This window comes from Gadus macrocephalus, chromosome 13 (genome assembly GCF_031168955.1).
Source record: "Gadus macrocephalus chromosome 13, ASM3116895v1".
NCBI classification, from domain to species: domain Eukaryota; kingdom Metazoa; phylum Chordata; class Actinopteri; order Gadiformes; family Gadidae; genus Gadus; species Gadus macrocephalus.
Window position 1 is genome coordinate 15,449,000 of NC_082394.1, and position 22,208 is coordinate 15,471,207.

The following is a 22,208-nucleotide window of genomic DNA, read 5'->3' on the forward strand; positions in this document are numbered from 1 at the left end:
CACACGCACACGCACACACGCACACAGAGTCAGTTGAGAGTCAGTTGAGAGTCAGAAAGAGAAAACGATCATCTAACTAGAAAATAATGTCGGTATGGAACTTTTAGGGTGATATAGATTGGAAAATCTCATCGTTTAGTTAAGAGGACGTGTCATGAAAAGTCAGAATATGTTTCTCTTCAATTCACAAATACACATTCATTGTCATTTTTTCAATACTGTTTTATATATCTTTTAGTATTTGCATGGACAATGTATTCAGAATATTTTGTCAGGGTTAAACAAGAAAAATGGATATTACAATGTTCAATATTTTCTAAAATCGTATTGATAATTTCAAAACATCTTTCTATCATGTAAACATAAAGTATGTTACGAGCATTAATATCACGACCTCTGTATTCATGCATCAGCATAATGGTTTCCCAGCTTCCTTTCACATTGTAAGTGTATCATCAATGGAGATGAATAATAGATTGTTGCAGCATGTTCCAGGAGTAACTCACCTCTGAGAGCTGCAGGCACTTGTCAAAGGCCTGCCTGCAGTTCCCTGTTTGAAGGAACCGCAATTAAAGATTCTAAAGTCTTTCCCCTCTTTTGACCCTGACCTCATCCCACCAGGATCGGATGAACCGGTAGGACCTATAGTTAATTCAGCATGATAAATAAATATATATAGCATGCTTATCGACCAAAACTACTTAACTTACTTACATTACTTTGGTACTTTGTATCTTGACTGAACACAAACTCAATGAATGTGTTTTCTAAGGGGTCTTGAGCATTACAATGGATGGGAAACTGACACCCCCGGACCTGATGGAAAAGACGATGGTCATGAGTGATGTGAATGAAGATCTCCTGAGAGAAGAGCTTTCCTCTTCAGGTACACAGGTAGACTCAACAACATACCCCAATTATTAACAAAGATTTAACTTGCTTACAAAAACTTAATGAAATGCAAAGCATTGAACCAATAGTGTGATATCTTGAATTGTGTTGATTCTTAATAAGATAGAAATAACATAGAATAAATGTTTTTTAAAAAAGCCTATAAATAATGATTTACATCAAACCAAAAGTGAGGACATATTCACAATATGTATATTATACATTTTATTCGAATAGGCACCAAAAGAAGGATTTCTCGAGATCACACTTTTCCCAAAGTGTCCCTATGGGCCAATATATTTAGGTGTATGCCTGTCTCTTTCCAAAAGTTCCAGGAATTCTCAGCTACATTTTGATACACAGGATGATGTCAACAGAGCACTGCCCGTCTATGTTCCGTGGTGCAAGAAGAACGACCCACCACCGCATCCCCCCGCCCTGTTACCGATGCGAAAGAAACCCAGAGCCAATGACAAAACTCAGTTGTACTCATCCACCAGTCGAAGTAGCATTAAAACCACCTCATGCATTAATGAAACTCATAAGGATGGTAAGCACACTCAACAGAACCATAAGTTGTTGGTGTGTCATCATCAATGACACTATTCTGTGGTCGGATATTGTCCTCTAATATGGATCTCTCATCTTCCCCCTCCTGGCCCTTTGCTTTCCTTTGTCCCTGTGAGACCTCTGTGCGCCCATCCTCCCAGCACGCCCGTTCTGCAATCCACTGGGCTGCCTGTTTGCCACGCTGACGGGGTGTCATGCCTCCACACTGACCCGGTGCTCCTACCTGTGTGGCTGCCAGCCCAACACACTGGAGCCCCTGCTGAACATGGCGGACTGCTGCAGCTGCCTGGTGGTCCATTGCTGCTGCTCGTCGGACTGTAATGGGTGCAGCGTCTGTTTACCGGCGGCTACAGAGTGTATAGACCTCGCCACGGAATTCTCTCAGATGGTCTTCCACTGAAGGGGCTGGATCCCATTCAGACAGACATTCATCCAGCACGGCATGGCTACCTCTCTTGACAACAAAGGCTTGAGGAACAAGAGCACATATTGACGCATGCCAAGAAATGTCTGTTTCTTTCATTAAAGTCCAGAATATCTGTACAGCATACAGAGGAACTTTTTCAAGGAAAGGAAATAGGGAGTAGGAAGCAAACAAAATGAATCCAACAGTAGTTAAATGTAGTCAGCCAAGAGAAGTGAGTGTCAGAATTAGGCAGTAGTCATTGAGTCGTACTTACAGTTCTATGTAAAGAGATCACATTTTAATGTCATTCATATTTAATATACAAGACATCACTGGTACCTCGAAGAAAAGATCTGTGAGTATAGCTGGCTTCCATGATCAACCACCGAACCATCTTACCATGGTGTATTATGTCTGTGTAATAACACCGATGTGCACATAAGCAGGCACCACTTTGAACATCCAGCACCTGTACATAATGTGGTATGAAAATGTGCATCCCAGCAAGTCCAATGCTATCCCTTGTGAGTGGCTGTGATATTTATTAGTAATCACATTGTATAAATTTCACGTAACAAATATTAAGGAAGTCAGAATAGTGGTTGCTTATACAATTCTAGGTACGATGAAGAGCAATAATCCCTTTTAGGTTAATCAAGGATTTAAATAAATAAACAAAATCCTTATCTCGCGATCAACATGATTAACTGACTAAATACACTCCAGGAGTGTTTACTCGATTACTTTGGTATAAAAACTATAGTTCTATTGTGAAATAATTGACCTGCATTTATGACAATTAAATGTACAACTACGGAGTACGAACACAAAAAAAAAAAAAATGTGTCCACGATTAGTAAAACATGCTACCTGTTTATAACCATCTCATGTGTGTAAATGGCAATTAATAAATTCTTTCATAAAATGCATAGATGCTGCAAAATAAGGCGCAATTAAAATTCTATAGGTAAAATATCTCATATACAATATGTAGTACATACTTTACAATGTCAATTCTACTATATATATTTCCCTTTGGTGATTGCTTGACAGACTGAGACCTAAGCACGTACATGCTGCATACGAATCCTGATTCCAGTCGGCTGGGGTGTAAAACAAATACAAGTCAATATAAAAAGAAACACGCTAGAAAATAAAGGGTATCTCTCCATTTGTTTCCGTCATTCAGATAGGTTAAAGTAAAGGGAAACCTAACCGGTTTCCTCTACCCAAGAGACCATCATAATATATATCCAAACATAATTTATTCTTTTTCTGAAATCTGATGGAAAATAAAATATTGCATTTCTTTTAAAAAAACATTAATTAATAATTTCCCAATTATCTAACATTCCATTTCCACAAGATTGCAGTTTCCATTCTAAGCAATAGTTATCTGGGCCACTGCAAACTGGGACCAACTTCAACTGCGCCTACTTATGGCTAAAGTTGTGAAGCGGAATTGCTATTCTGCGATTCTACTCAAAAAAAGTCTCTGCATTATTTAGACTCTATGGCCGCCTACTCATTGTCATAGTTCGGTTGTACAGTCCTATCGTGACGCTTGGCATTACCCGGAGAGTGATGGTGTGCGATCCTCAACCAACGCCGGGAGCCTGTCACAAGTCCTCGTCCATATCGAGGCTGCTCCTGGAGGCACCGGGGGACAGAGGGGAGAAAAGGGGGTCCCCCTCCCTCTCGGGAGACAGGGTGCACCCCTCGTCCATGAGGATGGAGCTCAGGCTGACGTCCGGGTAGAGGCCTGAGGCCTCTGACTCGTCCAGCTCAGCGAAGCTCAGGCTCCCCAGGTCAAGGGGGCTGCTGAGGGTGACCCCCACCGGGGACTCTGAGGAGGGCGGGGACAGGAAGGAGGCTGGGACACCCTGGCCTATGGCGGCTGCCTCCAGGCTGAGGAGGGTGTGGTTAGAGACTGCTCCGCCACCGGCGGACAGATGCTGGCCGTTCTGAGAGTTGTGCTGCTGCTGGAACAGGGAGGGGTCGGAGGTCAGGCCGCCGGGGACTCCGTTGAGGCGAGCCTGCATCTCCAGTTCCTGAACACAAAAAATAAAGAAAAATAACATCAATGGTAAATTCAGGCCTTGGAAAGCCCTTCTATTTAAAATAGATGATTCAAATGACAAAAGTCCCCTCTTCCATTCACCGGCCAAGATTACATCTACCTTTTATGATCTACATTTGAGCTGCTTCAACAAATATTTTAACAATGTTTAAAAGAAGAGAGACTTTGTGCCCTGGGTGAAATGTGTGCGGGCAGGCTCAAACTTTCCGTTACACCCCTATGTACAGAATTCTACGATGTGGAAAATAATACTTATATCTTAATAAAGTTGTTGGTATTATTATTGAGTTAGTAGAACCCTACAATGTAAGAACGTTTAAATACACTAAGCACAACAAAGCAACAAATGTTGACCTGGATGCGTAGCAGGAGGCTATGATTCGCGTGCTCCAGCTTTTTCTGACGCATCTCCACCTCCTTGGCTCGCTGCTGCTCTTTCTGCAGCTTCCTGATGTAGTCCACTGAGGCCTTGAGGATGGTGCCCTTGTTCCAGCGCATCTCCCTGTTGTTGGCGGAACACGACACATGGGATGCAAGGCAAAAAAAATAAAGTTTTGGAACGTAATGCAACAGAGTGATCACATCAGAGTGATGTGATCACTCTGTTGCATTACGTTCCAAAACTGTTTTTTTAATCTGATCTAATGAGGTGTTTAAATAGCCAAAACCGAACCATTTAGTATATTGGAATAGTCGTTAGACTCACGGATCACTGGATTTGGGTATTAGACCTCCAAGCTCCTTGATGCGGTCATTGATGTTAAATCTTCGCCTCCTCTCAACTAAACAATGGCAGGAGCACAAAGAAAAAGAATATAAATTACGGTTAATAGTAGAGTGTATAATTTGTATTTAGCAACACTATATATGTATGCTTGCACCTGGCTTCATTGCCATCGATTTCTGTTAATACTACATAAAAATAGAAAATGTCATTGCCCACTTACTGAGATTATGGTTGTCTTTTTTCTGCCTCTCCTTCATAATTGCTTTGACATCTGTATCTGAAAACAAGATTTTATTAATTTATGATAGTAAATACGTTAATCTAAGTTCTCACAGGCAAACATTTAAATTTCAGAGATATCCACTAACAATTGAAGTTTTAACCTTAAAAACAGAGTGAGAAGCTTACGTAAATAGACAGTATAGTAAAATATTATCTGCGTAATTGTGTGTGGTAATAAAGAACTGAAATATCCTCACCAAATATAAATGATAAAAACAATGCAGATAAAAGCAAGTAGCACACAGTTCACTGTACCGTGAATTTCCCTTTTAATGTTTGGAAGATCGGCAGGACAGGAATTGCTGGCAGTCAAGGTAGGAGCTGCCATTCCTGGGCTATGGTATACATCCAAAAGATTCCCAGGGAGCTATGCAACAAAACCAAACTCCATCAGAAAACAGATTTTTAAATGGCGACAATTTGACACATGCCACAGAACAAATAGCAAATGTTTGAATAGGGTCGGTTTTGTCTCATTCCCAGTTCCCTCTTTAAAGATGACCGCTAAATGGACACTTCCTCAAATTTGGGTTAAGCCCAAAGAGGAAGATCCTGTGTACAGAAATTAAAAACATGCAAGTTTAACTCAGCAACCTAGCATTCAACACAAGATAGGATTAATATATATTCATCGTATAAAAGACCGTAGGCAGCATGAAGTACTAGCCGCAAAATATATTCAGTTGAATAAAGAAATTAACTTTGCTACGCACACACAGCATGAAAGTATCCGTTAACACTTTCCGTCCTGTGAATAAAGGCCCAGAAGGAAATCCCCCAACAAGAGACAATTATTTTGATTGCACAAGTCCACTACTCTTTATATTCAAATGACATTATGAAAATCCTTTACCTCACACGGTTTCCTTTTCTTCTCATCCAACAGAATACCCATAATCCTCATTTCCTTTTGGCCTTGAATAAACTACCAGCATGTGTGACACACTGTGTATAAGAGTAGCTTGGCGGCTTCGTCTCCTGGTAACGTGTCTTCTATGAACTGGTCTACACTGCTGACTAACTCCGCCCGGCCACACTTCCCTGACAAGTTGTATCTCTGTGCCAAAAGCAATTATTTACTGCTATGTAAACGCTAAATTCCTGGTTCATGAATGAAATCTTCAAACACTTTTACCACTAGTGAAACATTAACAATCATAAAACAATCATACAAAATACTGTATGATTGGTTGGACATTTTTATCATTCAAACGGTAAATTGTATCATTGACGAATATGTTTTTTTGAGTAAAGTGCTCTTATCAATACATTGTCATACCGTGCTAGGCAATTGAAGACCCGAGTCAATAAACGTCATGATGTCATCATTAAAGCTGGACTCAAGGCTGATGATGTCATCGATCACATCCTCGATCTGCAGGGAGAACACCGCGAAAAAAACATGGAATAAATAAAGAACAAAAAAATATATTCATTTGGTTATTACCGACCCTTTATATAAACCTATTCTTAATGGTATGTCTGCGGAGAGCGCCGAAAAATGTATAGATTATCAGGGAAATTCCCTTCCCCCGGGGACACGTTTAAAATCATTAAGCCTCAGGTGCAACATTTGGCATCCTATTGTTACAACAGGCCAAACAAGAGGGGTAGGATCTCGAAAGTAGCCAAGGGCCATCGGAGTGATAACGTAGCACACCACTTAAGATGGAGGCGAAAACTACTCCTTATGACAATCTAGGAACTCAAAAAGAAGAGGGAGCAAATCAAGAAAGAAACATTGCGGAGGCCATTGCCGAGTCATACTTGTTCTTTGTTGTTGTTGGTGCCCAGGTTAAGCAGAGCCATGGGGCTGTTCGGAGCGCTGTGTGCGGTCGGAGCCATCTCTGGGGCAGAGCTGGATTGTTGCACACCGGGTACCCCCAGACTTAGGGTTAGTGCTGTATTACCCAGAGTGGTGGAGAGGTACTCCTTGACCTGTTGCCTCTGAGCCTGCTGGATGTGGTATTTAGTGGGGTTCTCGAGGTGAGTTTGCACCTAAGTAAGGACGGAGAAAAAGAGAAAAAGGCAATTAACGTTTTGTACAACATTATCATGGGATGGTCTTGGCAACCAAATAAGTACTGGTGCTTGAAACACTTTTATAATAACGAAATGACTTACTTTGAGCACCTCCACAGGAACCTGCGCTGGGGGAGGCCGGGCTGTGTTTGGGGGCAGTGACACTGAAATAGCAGGGGTGGAGTCTGATGATCTGAGCTGGGAAACGGAGGCTTGTTGCTGGGCCTCGCGTCTCTCCTGTTCCTGGGCTTGCTCTCGCATTAGTTGCTGCCTCAGCAACACGCGGGACGACATGGCTGACTTTGGAGATCTTGCTCTTTGGGATTGATCTAAGAGAGACCTAGACATACACACAAACACATACATAGGAAAAGAGTGATTCGAAATATAGGTCAAGCGAGGAAGAGGGCACATAGTCCTCTTCAAAATACTGTAATATCATAAAACTCCAAACCGAGAAAGGAAGAGAGATAATAACGGCCAAACAGATTAGCCGCTTTCAAGTGGTGAGAATGAAGACGTCCCTAACAATGGTGAAGTGTTGACACAACCCAATTAGGAAGGTATGTTTTAAACATGAACAGATAAAAACAAAACCCCTGTTCCAGAGAATTGGGAAAGTGGCAGTTGAGTGCCTGAATTGCGAAACTACAACTAGACCAAACTAGGGACGCCGTTAAAATGTGGGCCCTCCCCTTTCACTTTATTTAACACAATGTACAAGTCCACTACATAAGTCCAGTCGTAGAGATATTTCACCGTTAAAGAATAACAGCTTTCCATTTGCCCATGGCAACACGGAAGTACACCCATTTCTAGGTGTTGTATTCCAACGGAAATGCATAAACCAACAACCATACTACATACCTGTGTATATTCACACCGCACACCCTCTTCCAGCTCTACGACTAGGATCGATAATGCTCCTTGTGGAAATTAACCTGATTAATACAAAAACATAAATATATATATATATAAATCAACACATCTTGAAATTTTACTTTCAATGGCAAACAATAGGCTATGTTTTGTTAAAGGTCAAGGCACGTTGCAGTAACGTTATGCTGCATACATAGCAGTGGTAAGAGTTGTAGATCAGAAGTTATAAAATAGGATGAATGTGACATTATTCAATGAGTCACTCGAGACCTCAAGCCTTGGATCTAGAGTTAGCGGTTTGTTGATCAACAAACTATCCACACAACGGTGGTAACCCACATTCTTCAGAATAAATTCTTATTTTACCTTACTAGTTTATGCAGCATACGTCAAGTTAGAGATAAACGGACAGACCTGATCATATATTGATGCCCTACTGCTGTCGAAGAGCGATGTTAGCTATGAAGAGCTCATTAGCACCTATAGACAGCATTGATTACTTCAGAGTTTTGATAGATTGAGAATCTCACACTTTTAACAAAAGTGTCGTTAAAACCAACCTTATTCTAACAATAATTTAAGTTTTAGCCAGAGGCCTTTCTGCGTTCAGCGGGCTGGAGGGGCCATGAAGGGGAAGTGGGCTTCAGCTAGCGTCGCTACTGGCGATCCCCCCGTCAGCGAGTTCCGTCAACAGCGTGAAAAACAATAATATGCACATACTTTCTGAAAAGTGAAGGTTTAATGACAGCGTTTTGTCCCCGCTACAGTCCCCCTGCCATGTAGTTGTAAAAACTGCGAATCGAGCCTGTTGATCAAACTATTATTAGCCGTTAGCCGCAGTGCTTAAAAGTTGTTTACAACGAAGATGTGGTCATCCGGCACATAACCCGGAAGTAGTTTAGGCAGAGGCTTCGTGAACGCTCCTCTGAATCACTGACGCATCATTCCGCCATATAAATAGGGGACTCGTGTAGCACCTTTAATACTTTATATGTAACCGACGTGTGTTCAGCAAATACCATTTCTTTGGAATACAAAATCTTTACTGATTCCACCTAGCCATTTTATCATGCAAAACACATTAGATTTAACCGATGGATGAAAATAATTTTCATCAACTGAATACCAAAAGCCTTTGTCGAATTATTCCATGGACTTGACCCTAAATGGGAAAAAAACGAAACTAAACTCGGCCCATTTTCTAACAAAATTTGCCATTATTTTTAGAAGATTGAATTCAATAAAAAACAGCACAGAGAATCTTTTTGGTATTTTTTTTATTTATACCAGTCTTCTTAAAATGAAAAATTCATTGCAGAGGTCAACGTATCAGAGAGTTTGGTGGCAAGTTTATCTAAAAAGGGAAGAAATTAGTAGCTCAAATTAAAATCCCTTTCAATCAAAGTATAGTCGGACTGTATAAAAAACAACTAAATCTAAACATTAGTAATGTGCCAGTTGCTATTCTGACCAATACATCCCGTTATATTGTCTAGTAGGAAATAGAATGAGGAAGAAGGAAACCAAAGCAAGAATATACATACATTTCAGCTGAAACTAGTTTAGTCTGGGACATGCACAAAAAAGCCACATGGAAACATTCAAAATAATTAAGAAATATATATAATCTAACAAAATATAGCTTTAGTTTACCATTGAAAGACTACAAAATCTATATTTTTTCTTAGTATTGACAGAAATTATATTTTATTTTGTATACAGACCTGCTCTTTTCTGCTGCTTTTTCCTCTTCTTCCCGGCAGCCTGAAGTGCCTGGCCTTGGTGCAGAGGGTCTACATACAGGATATCCTTCAAATCAACAGGTTTGGGTGCTGCCTCTGCAGAGGCACTGGATTTGGCCTTAACAGATTTCATCTCCACGGTCATTGGTCCAAACTATTTTGGAGAAGAAAATAGCAGGGAATGAGGTTTTGGATTCAGAACACAAATATTAACTAAAAAATATCTTTGCTAGTGTAAAAACCTTTAACCTTTCAATAACACCTGCCACTCTACCTCTGTGTCTTGGTCATCGTCCATAGATTCAGTTTCATCTCTTAGTTCTAGGTCTTCGACAAGGGCCCCCTCCATCGCCAAGTCACACCCTCCCTCAGCTGGAAAACCTTGCGTCATCCCAGCTGTTTCCATGCAGAATCCCATTTGGACCGTGGATGATTCTGAAACATATAATACATGATTTATTATGTAGCCTCACAGAGGACGAGATATTTTTGCAAAGCCGCTGCATTATAGACCTGGCCTAAAAAAAAAAGTTTGGTTCCTGTTGGTTGTCAGTTGAGGTCATGGGTAGGTAGGGAATTTATTATTTATTTTATTTTTTCCAGCGGCAGCGAATGATAGGTAGGTTGTTTTCATTTCAAAACGTTTTTTTTAGGTCTTGCAAGAATACAATGTCTATGCCTACCTGCAAGAACTTCCTGATTTCCTTTCTCAAGTTCGTCCCAGTCAAACGCTTTGCCCATCTCTGTAACAATCTCTGCACTGACATGGGTGGGCAGAGTATGGGTCTCTGGAGGGTGTGTGAAGTAACTGATCCTTCCTCTGTATGACAAAAAGAAAATCTTTAATAAAAGACAGGTGATATATATCGTCCCTTCCAGGCCCAAAAAATGCTGAAATTCACCCACCCTGTCCAGTCGATTAAGACGCTCTTTGCTGCTTTGTCACAGTCGGGCAATCCCCCCTTCTTCAGTTTGCCTTGCCGTTTGGCAAGTAGTGCCAAGAACTCCAGGGGTGTGCGAAAGTCTGGAACCCCATAAAACTCCATGATCTGGAGGTGATCAGATATGCCAATTAGGATGGTATACAGATTAAAACCCAAAAAATAAATAACACACACACACACACACTTTGTAATGAGACCACCCATACCTGGGGTTTATTGCAGCGTCTGAGAATGGCTTCCACAGGGGGAAGGGGGTCGACCAGAAGCTCGATTTTCACGCAGTTCCGTAGAATCATTGCTGCATCGGATGTGGAAGTAGCCATGACAATGCCAGGGCAATCTAGAAGCTTTATGTGTTTGTCCAGATGTATTTCTTGAAGGCACCTGCAACACATTTGGACAAGTTATTGAACCAGGGGGATACAAAAGGAAATCTGAATTAACTATGGCGGCAAGTTACACGGTAGTAGTCAGGGTGTTTGTATCCCAGCTGAAACTGGGGATCTAGGTTTAATCCCTTATGTCTGCTGTCTAGCTGTGGGAATCCTAGTGCATGGATGTTGGATGTGGATGTGGATGTAACCCCTGCCTTCTCCTAAATGACATGCATTGAATAAAAGCGGGTGCTAAATTGCTCAATATAAAAATCGATAATTGAATGTGTACTTACTTTGTCATACCAGGTGTGGCCCCGACACTGCAGGACCGCGATCGCTTTAGACTGTTAATTAAGCTGCTTTTTCCCACGTTGGGAAAACCTACATTAAAGGCAAGGTGGCAGTAATTAGAATCCATGCCAGATTTGATTAATGTACAGCAGAGTTTGAGGGAAGCTATGCTCACCGACAACACCGACCGTGATCGCCGTCTTGATGTCCAGGTTGCGGCAGTAATTCCCCAACAGTTTCATCAGGCAGTCAGCTCCCACACAGGCACTACTGTTGAGGAGCTCTACGGTGGCCTGGGTCACCGGCACATTGCTGCGCTTCTGCTCACAGCGGGACACAAGAACCAACATGTTTCGTAGGATGGCTACTGCTGATACAAAGAACCCTTCTACCTTGATTAGTTGAAGAATTGCTCTGCTGCTGAAAGGGTTGATTGCTTACCAAGTTCTTGTTCTGTAGCTGAGTGGAGGATTTGAAAGCCACAGTGGGAAACTCATTGCGTAGATACTTGATCCATTTCTCAACTATTTCCTTTGAGACCAGATCTTTATGGTTGGATTAAAATAGAGAAGCCTTTAGATATCCGAGCAATAAGTGTAATCGCAGTTAGAGTACATCATTAACCATAAAATGGATACAATGTTGTATTCTTTTACTAAAGACCTACCGATTTTATTCAACACCAGGACTATTTTCTTGTTAGTCCCACTCTGGATGACGGCCTGCTCCACCTGCGGGCACCGACATCCCAGAGGGTCGCGTGCATCCAGGACCTCCAAGATCACATCGGACGCCTCCACCACCTGAAACCAAATGTTATAATGTATAGTCATACTATTTACATCCTTCCATCTTACGCTTAACCATTTTGAACTTGATACCTTAACCCTACTTCCAACACCTTAACCGTTTTTTGAAGAATTGCCTCCACTTAATGAGTGAGAAATCTCATCTCATCTCATTTTCTTCCGCTTATCCGGGGTCGGGTCGCGGGGGGAGCAGCTCAAGCAGGGGGCCCCAGACTTCCCTTTCCCGGGCCACATTGACCAACTCTGACGGGGGGATCCCGAGGCGTTCCCAGGCCAGTGTTGAGATATAATCTCTCCACCTAGTCCTGGGTCTTCCCCGAGGTCTCCTCCCCACTGGACGTGCCTGAAACACCTCCCAAGGAAGGCGCCCAGTGGGCATCCTTACCAGATGCCCGAACCACCTCAGCTGACTCCTTTCTAAGTAAAGGAGCAGCGGCTCTAATCCGAGTTCCTCACGGATGGCTGAGCTTCTCACCCTATCCCTAAGGGAGACGCCAACCACCCTTCTGAGAAAACTCATCTCGGCCGCTTGTACCCGCGATCTCGTCCTTTCGGTCATCACCCAGCCCTCATGACCATAGGTGAGGATAGGAACGAAGATCGACCGGTAGATCGAGAGCTTTGCCTTGCGGCTCAGCTCTCTTTTTGTTACAACGGTGCGGTAAAGCGAACGCAATACCGCCCCCGCTGCTCCGATTCTCCGGCCAATCTCACGTTCCATAGTACCCTCACTCGCGAAACAGACCCCGAGGTACTTGAACTCCTTCACTTGGGCTAAGGACTCATTTCCTACCCGGAGTAAGCAATCCATCGGTTTCCTGCTAAGAGTCATGGCCTCAGATTTAGTGGTGCTGATCCTCATCCCAGCCGCTTCACACTCGGCCGCCAGCCGATCCAGTGAGTGCTGAAGGTCACAGGCCGATGATCCCATGAGGACCACATCATCTGCAAAAAGCAGTGACGAGATCCTCAGACCACCGAACTGCAACCCCTCCCCACCACGACTACGCCTCGATATCCTGTCCATGTATATCACAAACAGGATTGGTGACAAGGCGCAGCCCTGGCGGAGCCCAGCACCCACCGAGAACGAAACTGACTGGCTGCCGAGGACGCGAACACAGCTCTCGCTTTGGGAGTACAGGGATTGGATGGCCCTGAGGATAGACCCCCTTATCCCATACTCCCGCAGCACCTCCCACAGTTTCTCCCGGGGGACCCGGTCATACGCCTTCTCCAGATCCACAAAACACATGTAGACCGGATGGGCATACTCCCAGGCCCCCTCCAGGATCCTTGCGAGAGTGAAGAGCTGGTCCGTAGTTCCACGTCCGGGGCGAAAACCGCATTGTTCCTCTTCAATCTGAGGTTCGACGAGTGAGAAATGTCCATTGATTTACGGGAGACACCATATTATGGGACACTATTCTTGGTAAAGTTTATTACCTACTATACCTGTTCTTAGCGGCAGGTGACAGACAATCAGCATCTTTAAGTACTAATAAGCCAATGCAAAGGTCATAAAAATTTCTTTGTTGGTTCTTGGTACAGCTTTATGACTTCATGATTGCTCTATACCTTTTTGAATTCTCTGAAATAGGCCTTTCTTGAATTCTCATTTTCAAAATTGACATGCTTCTCCAAATTCTGCATCTCCACTTCCTGCAGCAAAAAAAAAAAAGGTAAACAAGCGAAGATAAACAACAACAAATACATTAACAATCTACTATAACAGTGATTCTACACACAATTGAAAGAAATCCTACCTTGATCTCGAAATCTTTCTGTCGCTGCAAGATGTCATTCTGAAAACTATTGAGACTCTTTCTCTTTATCAGTTGTTGTTCTTTTGAGATTCTCTGCTTTTCCTGGAGCTGCAGAAGCTGCTCGTGAAACATCAGGGATCAACTAATTAGTTAAGATGATTACATTTTCCCCAACGAGAATTGTGAATTGACATTCTTAACCAACAAGGAAAATAATGAATCACCCGTTGCTTCCCAATTTCTTCTGGCTTCTTGTGGTCTTTAACACTCCTCATCGATGAAGGGCTTTTTTGCTTTAGCCTCCCCAAACCTTCGCTTTTGTTCCCTTCGGTTGGCTGGAGAAACATTAAATGTAATGCATCAAGTAAATTAAAAAAGTATCAGAGAAAAGAATGGTCTGCTTTTAGTTTTCACATTCAAAATATTCTTTAGTTTAAATAGATCTACCAATAACATATATATATTGTATTTTAAAACCATTTAAAGAAAAACATCAAATCCATCTGTCAACTAAAATATGGTACGATTTCTTTCATTTTCCAAAACTCACTGAAATGATCTTCAAATCTGATGAAACCCCGATTTGATAACCATTTAATACAGAACAGGCTTTCTATGATTTAATAGCTCTATATAGAGCAAATTCTGGATGCACATATTGTGGACTATGATCAATGCTACAGCCAATGTCCCTGTTGAAAGATAGCCCTTCTGACGTTACCTTTGTTATAAGTTCTCTACAGTATTGACTGTAATTATATATAACTATTATAATAATAATTAATAATTATTATAACTATAATTGCCTAAAGTTAGCCGCAAGCAACCACGAGGACGTGGTGACCTCTTAGTCGCCATTCCGTCCATAAAGTTCCCTAATCATGAAAATATAAGTCTTATCTGATGTATTTATGGCAAACGTTGATGTTTGTAAAAAGTTTTGCGAATAGGTGGACGCATTCTCTTGCAGATCCTTGTCAGTAGAAAAGCTCAACAATGTGTAAACATATTATTTGGTTTCAAGCAAATATTCCAAATGTGTCATCTAACGCAAAAATCGAACTTTATAACCAGATTTAGACCATAGTCTCGTAATGTGGACATGTGTTGCGTATAGTAGCCACTGTACTAGCTTTAGCTTTAATGTTACACGTTAACCACTTACCCTGGATTTCCCGTGGAGGGCGATGCGCTTTGCCTTTTTTTTTTCTGTAAAACGCAATGACAATTATCCATTTTAGGCGACAATAATGCATGCACACAAAAACGACTAAATATGAATGACGATGTTGTAAACCTATAACGTACTTGTTTTCGACATGTCTTCCACCCTGCCTCACGTGTGCTACTAGAAGGCGGAAATGTGTACGGAATGACGCGCATAACAACATCCGGTTAAACTTTACATGAATATGAACTAATACATAATTATTCAACTAAATATAATTTAGAGTATAATAAATATATTACCCAATTTCCATTTCTAACAGGTGTGTGCCTAATTCACACTGTCTTGAATGAGGAATCAAGAAAGACAAGAGCAAAGGGTTTGCAAACAACCACCCATCTCTCCCTCGAGATGAACGTCAGGGACCAGGGTCTCGTTTATAACCGTTGCGTACGCACAAAGCGGGGCTGAAAGTGGCGTACGTGACTTTCCACGCCAAGGTTGTGATCTATACTTAGCTTATCTAACTATTGTATTGGAGTGAACGGAGATATGTACTTCTGGGTCCCTTGAATTCCCGGGGTCTGAGCCAAGCCCCCGGGAACAGTACCCACCTCCATACTTCCGCAATCCACCAGTGCTCAGCGGCCAAGCCTGGTATTGCAGCTGTTTAAGCTGCAAGTAGATATCTCCGTTCAGTCCAATACAAGTGGCAAACAGGAATGTGTCCCCGCAAAAAAAATTACTGGATATCAAAGGCTCATAATTATCTTTATGCCATGTTCTAAAAAAAATTACGTTTTCTCTTTTCAAAACGCCGATTCAAGCGTTTTATTAGCCGTTTTATGTTATTATTTTTTGCTGAAGGAGGGGTGGGCAGCTGAAAGGAGTCGAAATGCAACAAATGTTTCGGCCCGGCATTCGAGAGGGCCTAGTGCACGGCTCCGTTAAATTCTCGTGTCCGTCCGAGGTTTTCCTTTCACTCAACATGAATGACGTTGATGGTTTTTAGGCACTGCGGTGACTTTTTAACACTTAGTGTTTGTGATAAAAGGGATTTTTAGACTGGTTTGGCTGCTGCTCAATGACTCACGTTCCTCTGCTTGCGATTCACCATTTATTGATCCATTTAATTCAAAAGATCCAAAGACAAAGAACGGGTGCATTACGGTATCATTTTTATGATATTGTTAATAGCCTAATAAACATTTCAGTTGTGTTAGTATTTAATTTTTAATTTGCTTGTTTAGCTGTGTATGGCAGTTAACAATGTTGGTGTATTGCAATTATTTATGTGGGTAGGCTACTCCAACCTCATTGCTGATCGATATGTTACCATTTATTTGTATATCAATTATTGATTGCATTTTTAGTAAATAGTTGGAAGGAATCTGTTGAAAGCCAACATTCAAATAACATTGAACTGTATTTTTTTCTAGGCCTACATAGATTTACTATGTTGTTGGTGTTATATGGAGCATTCTTGCATATTTATGAAGTTAATTTATACTTCCATGCAGGGTTCGAGTTATGATTCCATCTTTGTGGGGATCTCTTGAATATTTTTGCATCCGGTACGTCATGAACTAGGGCGTGGCTAGGCTCCCCTGATGCGGAAGCATATCTCTCGATGTTGCCCTGCGCCAATTAGCAGTTTAAATAGGAATGAATGGGCGGTCATGTTTTAGACTTCTACGCTGGTCCCACTTTAGAGATTTCAGTCACTGATTGGCTGGACGATGACTCATCTTCATCACCTCAACCCAGTCCCAACATCTTCATCATGCATGAACGAAACAGGTACAAGGAAAAAAACAGTTACGCACATTAAAATCCTACACATTTGAGACATCTGCAGGAGGTCTAACATGCTGCCATGCAGGACATCTGAGAGTTGAGCTGTGTGTCCCATTCTCTGGCATTTGAAACACCTCAAAGGTTGTGGAATGTACTCCCTTACTTTATAGTTTAACCAGCCAATATGGATCTCAGAAGGCATTGATTTATCAAAAACAAGCATCATTGATAAGCTATTATGTTTAACTCCACTTTTAGTTTGAAGTCTTTTAGCTTCGTGCACTTTCCCACCCTTGATCTTTGACATCTTCCGTTGACATTTCTAGTGGCACATTTGTAATAACTCCGCGTAATTTTGCTGCCATTCCTGGTACATGGACCTTAATCCTTCCACCATCAAGGTGACACATTTCCTGCCGTTTCTAATTTCCTGCTGAAATAAGAATTCTTCTGATATTCAATAGCTTTGCAAATTTTATTTTTCCCCAATTTCTTTTTCAATTGCTTTAGTCACCTGAACTGGATGGAAATGTTCCTTATCGTTGCTAATCATGATAATTACTATCCATTCCTCCTTTACCTCCTTACTGTTCCCATTGGTTATAGTTTTCTTCTTTTTAACCGATTGCCTCGGATTGCTCTCCCCTTCACTACCTTCTTCAGACCATGATTTTTTTCCTTGCCATTTTTGTTTGAGTAGTCTCCATATCTGTCCACCCCTCACCATCCGACATATCTGCCATTGTTACACTCACGATAATGGCAACACGCTTTCACTCACACCGACGTCTCCACTCCCAGCTCCTTCCGGGTCGCGCTCGAGTTTCCCTATCCTACGTAGTTTATTATCCTTTGAATATCTCCTATTTATGGATATGTGAAGCCCACATTTAGGTGGTAAGCCTACTTTAGGGAAAGCTAAAAAGACTCGAAATCCTCTCTGAGAGTGTTTGGTTATGGCTGGTTTAACCTGTGCACATTGATTGCTAGACTCGGCATGTGTGCACACCAAGCCCAAGGGTCCAATCAGTCTGATTCGGGCCAGGTGAGGCTGCTTAAACCCGCCAAGTAAGCCAATTGTGGTAGCAAATGTGTGAATGTGATGATCCATTGAAATAAGGGTGTTTTCTTGTTTGCCTGACAGAACCATTATTTGAATAAATGTGGAGTATTTAGAGGCTTGCAGTGGGAAGCTCCTTTGCGAATAATCGTAAAGACAGTTATGTAATTGCAAACACACACACGCACAAATTATGAAGACATGAATCAAACATAGCACCCTTTTTTTAATTCAGTTCTACATGTGTGTCTTTTGGTCTATAAAAAGCCTGCCACAATGTGCTTAGGTCAATAACATTTTCCTTGGCAGAGAAGCGACAATGCCTGACTGAAAATGGGGGGTCTAGGGCTGATGGTTGTCTTTTACACCTCTGATCTCATCACCATTCATTGCTGTGCATTTTTAAGGGTCGGTAAATGTTCACTACTAGCTGAAGTCCGATTTTTCCCCTGGATACAGAATGGAAACTCCCTGATGCCATTGGTCGAGAGAACATCTGAGTTCTCACTGGTGGTCCGCTTGGACCACCAGTCCAAGAGCGAAGGTGTTATCTGATTGGATCACACCTGATAAACCTTTGCATATGGCACTGTGGTCTCTTCACATCAGGCAGGCTAAATGATTAGCATGCATTCACCTGTATGTGTGTAGACGTGTGTTTGGTATTGGAGAGATATGACGTCATTGTAAAAAAAGAATCAAATACACTTCCTATTTTATTTTACAAACATCCTTTTCACTTTAAGCATTTACATTTGACATCATCTACTTTCACCGACTCTGCAGTCCAATATGTATGCCTACATTGTCTTATTTTACTGTGCATTATTGCAGCCTATATGTATAATTAACATTTTTATTTGAAGTATGGAAATGCAGTTTACGTTACCTATGGTTATTATCAATAAAAAATAATTCTCAGTTCTTTAAGCCCTTTTTTTTCACTTTGCATATCATTTTCTATGAGTTAAAAATTTTTGTTGAACTCATGATACATCATACATTCAGTGGTACATACAATTCAGGTAATAAAATAGTCACCCATATGCAATAATAATACAAAATGAAATGCTTGTCTGAACTATGCGGGTCCAACTTTCGATATTTCAGTTGTTGATTGAGTCGAGGTTGACTCTTCGTCACTGTCGCTCATCCCAATCATCTTCATCATACATGAGCGGAACTGAAAATCACAAAAAATAGAATTGGTCACTGAATCAATTCTAATTCTTACCTTGATCAATGTGATCCTTCAATAATACTCATATTTAGACTACCCGTCGGTTTAATATCTTGAAGAATATCATTCAATTCAATAAACAAAAATTCGAAATGTTCTGCACCAAAAGTTTTTCTGACCAAAATATCAGATACATTCCTACTGCTTAAGAAGAAGAAAATATATTTTTTAGTTAGAGGGAGTGGCTTATATCTTTAAATGAGCGTTAGACATGTTAGAAAGCAACGTGCTTCTTTAATGTGACGGCATTCCCACTCTTCTTCATGTAACTTATTATTATTTTTCTAAATTAAACAAATGTTGGTTTGTCAGTTGTGTAACTAACAATTCAACTGCTGCAACTTTTGTTGCTCATGGACAGAAATCCAATTCTAATTGGAGATCTGCTATCTAAAGTAAACATTTATTGTATATCTAATGTACATGTATGATTATTGTTTGCAAGTTGATAACGCAGGCCTCCTAGCTATAAGCCAACAAACCTGTTTGTTTAGTAGGATGTAGATGACGGGGTTGTACACGGTGGAGGCCTTGGAGAGGCAGGAGGGTAGGGTGGCCAACCTCAGGTCAAAGGTCGAACCACGGTGGTTCACGACCCACATGGCAAAGCTTGCGTAGGGCATCCAGCACACCAGGAACCCGAGCACCATGATCACCACCATCCTGGTAACCTCCCTCTCTGCCTTCTGGGTGGAGACCGAATCCGCCTGGGCCTGTGCTGCCTGTGGGGACATAGAACCATTTGTGGATTCTGTGGAAACCATTGTGATAATGGTAATCATAATTATAATATAGCCCTTCTTTAAACAGAGCTGCGGGATCGTTTTCTACAGGTGACAATGTTTGAGTCCAGTTCTGGGTGAATTCTGCACTATCCATAACCTGTAGGCATTGTTGAGCAAGTTTCCAAAGCCTGGCTGCTCATTAAAGGCATGTATAAAAAATAAGCAACATAGTTACTTATACATATCTATCTATTTCTGAGTATAAACCATAAAAAAACATCTGCAGACGCTTTTAATTCTGACGACTTACATAGTGAGAGCTGAGGACAATCCAACCATAGGCCTGTATAAACAAAGCTCTTTTGGATACAAACTGACACAATCCCAACCCCACTCATTCAGACTCTATACAAAAGGAGGCTTCCTGCTAACCATCTTCATGGTGTAGAGGAGATTGCTGTAGCAGAAGACCATGGTGCCGAAGGGGACGGCGAAGCAGAAGCAGAAGAGGAACATCACGTAGGACTCGTTGTTGTATTTGTTGTCCGTAGTGTACCAGTCTGGCCCACAGGAGCACTGCATGCCCTCCGGGATGTACCTGTGTAGGATTTAGTATTTCCCATCAGGTCACACACAAGCCACAATTTTGGTGCCATTTTCACCATTATAACTAGTTGCTTTGTTATTCAACAATGTTTGGTCAAGAAATACCAAGATGGTGGGCTGGAATGTAATAATGGAAGTTAAGATCACATGATTGATACCTTCAGATCATATAATTGAAACGGTTAAACAGAGATGTAACCATTATATCTGAATGTCACTGCCATTAATTACTCAACAACACATGCCAAGAGGGGGCATTTTCACAACAGCCATCATATTGTTGTCGACACATTGTTTAGTGATGTTATATGACAACATGGCACTGCATAATCTAAATCAATGTTTGAATTTATTTTCTATTGAATTGAACACGCCCTTCTACAATATCACTTCTACCACATGGTACTGTATAATCTAAATCATTGTTTGAATTTATTTTTAAATTAAATTGAACTCGCACTTCTACAAAATCACTTCTTTCTCCATGTGAAAGGACGCATGGAGAAAGATGCAGGGAGAGAGAGTTGGTTATATTTATAATAATGGTTAAAGTTAGTCATAGTCACATTAGACATAGTAATATTCAAAGTCCTAGCAGTAGTAATGGAGGCTTTCTGTGTAACACTGACCTGCTCCAGCCCAACAGTGGGGGGAGGGCAGCGGCCAGAGCGAACACCCAGGTGACTGCACAGCCCATGATGGCGTGGTGGCTCCTGAAGGAGAACTGACCCAGCGGCTTGCAGATGACCAGCCATCTCTCCACCGCCACCACGGCCAGGGACCACAGGCTAACCATGCCTGCAACCACATGGCAAGAATACACCTGTAGCTTTTTGAAACTATTGCAATAAACAGCACAATGCACCATTCAACGTATGAACATCAATGACCGCTGTTGATAATTGAATGTATTCTGTGTTTTGCAGAGTGACATATTTAATAAGAAAAGTGTGTGGAGTAATGTTGTACTGTCAAACTGATTGGTTATCAAAATATTTTCCTACAAATCACAAAAATTATCGAAGACAGTTTAAAGAACATTAAGTTGAGTCATTTCTTACATTCCTTAGGCTTAAAAAAAAAAGTTACCAACTTCACTGGAAGGCCTGTACCTCAACCCTGTATACTCTTAAATGTCTGTAATACGATATATATTGGCATTTTGATTGGAAAAAGGTAACAACCAAACAAGGCATAATAACTGTCCCTATAACTCTTACCCCCTAGAGTAGCCGTGAACCCTTCGATCTTGCAGGCCAGCGGGCCCAGCACCATGTATTTGAAAGCAAAGCACACAAAGCAAGTGAAGGAGCCAATGGCGGCCACAAGGAGGTTAGCCACGGCCAGGTTCACCAGGATGTAGTTGAGGTGCGAGCGCAGCTTCTTGTACTGGACGGTGCACGCGATGGTGAGGACGTTGATGCCGGTGCCGGCCACAAACAGGAAGAACATGAAGGCTGACATGCAGTAGAAGATGCCTGTGCTCCCCAGGTGATCCTGGGGAACCAGGAAGGGGCTGAACGCCGTCATGTTGTTGGTGTCCAGGGGAATGGGGATCCAGAAGTCCTCTGGGAGCTCTGTAGGGTAACTGGACCTCATGTCTCCCTTTGTATTGTTGACCCCGATATAAAATAATAAGTTCTGCTTTCTTTCTTGATCGATCAATGGTCTTCTTTTCAATCCACTGACTGAGTGACTGACTGCTTATCATTTATCTGGCTTCTGTTACTGAACGAGACATAGGGTTGTATATATAGGAGTGGCGACTATTAGTAGCCTTGTGTTCATTGGCCCACAGGGAGGGATTTTAAAGCAGGGTTAATTAC

The 22,208-nt window shown here is 41.6% G+C and overlaps 3 protein-coding genes across 6 annotated transcripts; all 3 read right to left on the minus strand.

The window, feature by feature from the left end:
• Positions 1–2,137: 2,137 nt before the first annotated feature.
• Positions 2,138–8,783, minus strand: tfe3b (transcription factor binding to IGHM enhancer 3b). Of its 3 annotated transcripts, none has more exons than XM_060070121.1 (10): positions 8,418–8,783; positions 7,846–7,919; positions 7,081–7,318; positions 6,724–6,954; positions 6,236–6,331; positions 5,212–5,323; positions 4,895–4,951; positions 4,654–4,729; positions 4,302–4,449; positions 2,138–3,918 (listed from the first exon to the last, which is right to left on the minus strand). In XM_060070121.1, exons 3-10 carry the CDS (start codon positions 7,270–7,272, stop codon positions 3,487–3,489), a joined length of 1,344 nt encoding a protein of 447 aa, XP_059926104.1. In that variant the 5' UTR covers positions 7,273–7,318; positions 7,846–7,919; positions 8,418–8,783; the 3' UTR covers positions 2,138–3,486. The 3 variants fall into 3 exon arrangements, with proteins under 3 accessions (XP_059926104.1, XP_059926107.1, XP_059926106.1); XM_060070124.1 differs by having other exon boundaries at positions 4,895–4,945; positions 8,418–8,759; XM_060070123.1 differs by lacking the exon at positions 8,418–8,783 and adding an exon at positions 8,272–8,393.
• A 334-nt stretch (positions 8,784–9,117) lies between these two features.
• On the minus strand, positions 9,118–15,543 carry gnl3l (G protein nucleolar 3 like). Its single transcript, XM_060070120.1, has 16 exons — positions 15,257–15,543; positions 15,095–15,134; positions 14,952–14,995; positions 14,011–14,121; positions 13,787–13,903; positions 13,599–13,682; positions 11,879–12,014; positions 11,653–11,756; positions 11,387–11,531; positions 11,214–11,301; positions 10,750–10,927; positions 10,506–10,648; positions 10,283–10,419; positions 9,874–10,034; positions 9,582–9,753; positions 9,118–9,211 (listed from the first exon to the last, which is right to left on the minus strand). The coding sequence occupies exons 2-16, from the start codon at positions 15,105–15,107 to the stop codon at positions 9,153–9,155; spliced, it is 1,692 nt and encodes a 563-aa protein (XP_059926103.1). The 5' UTR covers positions 15,108–15,134; positions 15,257–15,543; the 3' UTR covers positions 9,118–9,152.
• Positions 15,544–16,631: 1,088 nt separating this feature from the next.
• LOC132471103 (blue-sensitive opsin-like) lies at positions 16,632–22,180 on the minus strand. Of its 2 annotated transcripts, XM_060070127.1 has the most exons (6): positions 21,603–22,180; positions 21,012–21,180; positions 20,209–20,374; positions 19,534–19,773; positions 18,955–18,994; positions 16,632–16,711 (listed from the first exon to the last, which is right to left on the minus strand). In XM_060070127.1, the coding sequence occupies exons 1-6, from the start codon at positions 21,979–21,981 to the stop codon at positions 16,647–16,649; spliced, it is 1,059 nt and encodes a 352-aa protein (XP_059926110.1). In that variant the 5' UTR covers positions 21,982–22,180; the 3' UTR covers positions 16,632–16,646. The 2 variants fall into 2 exon arrangements, with proteins under 2 accessions (XP_059926110.1, XP_059926109.1); XM_060070126.1 differs by lacking the exon at positions 16,632–16,711 and having other exon boundaries at positions 18,515–18,994; positions 21,603–22,162.
• Positions 22,181–22,208: the final 28 nt, after the last annotated feature.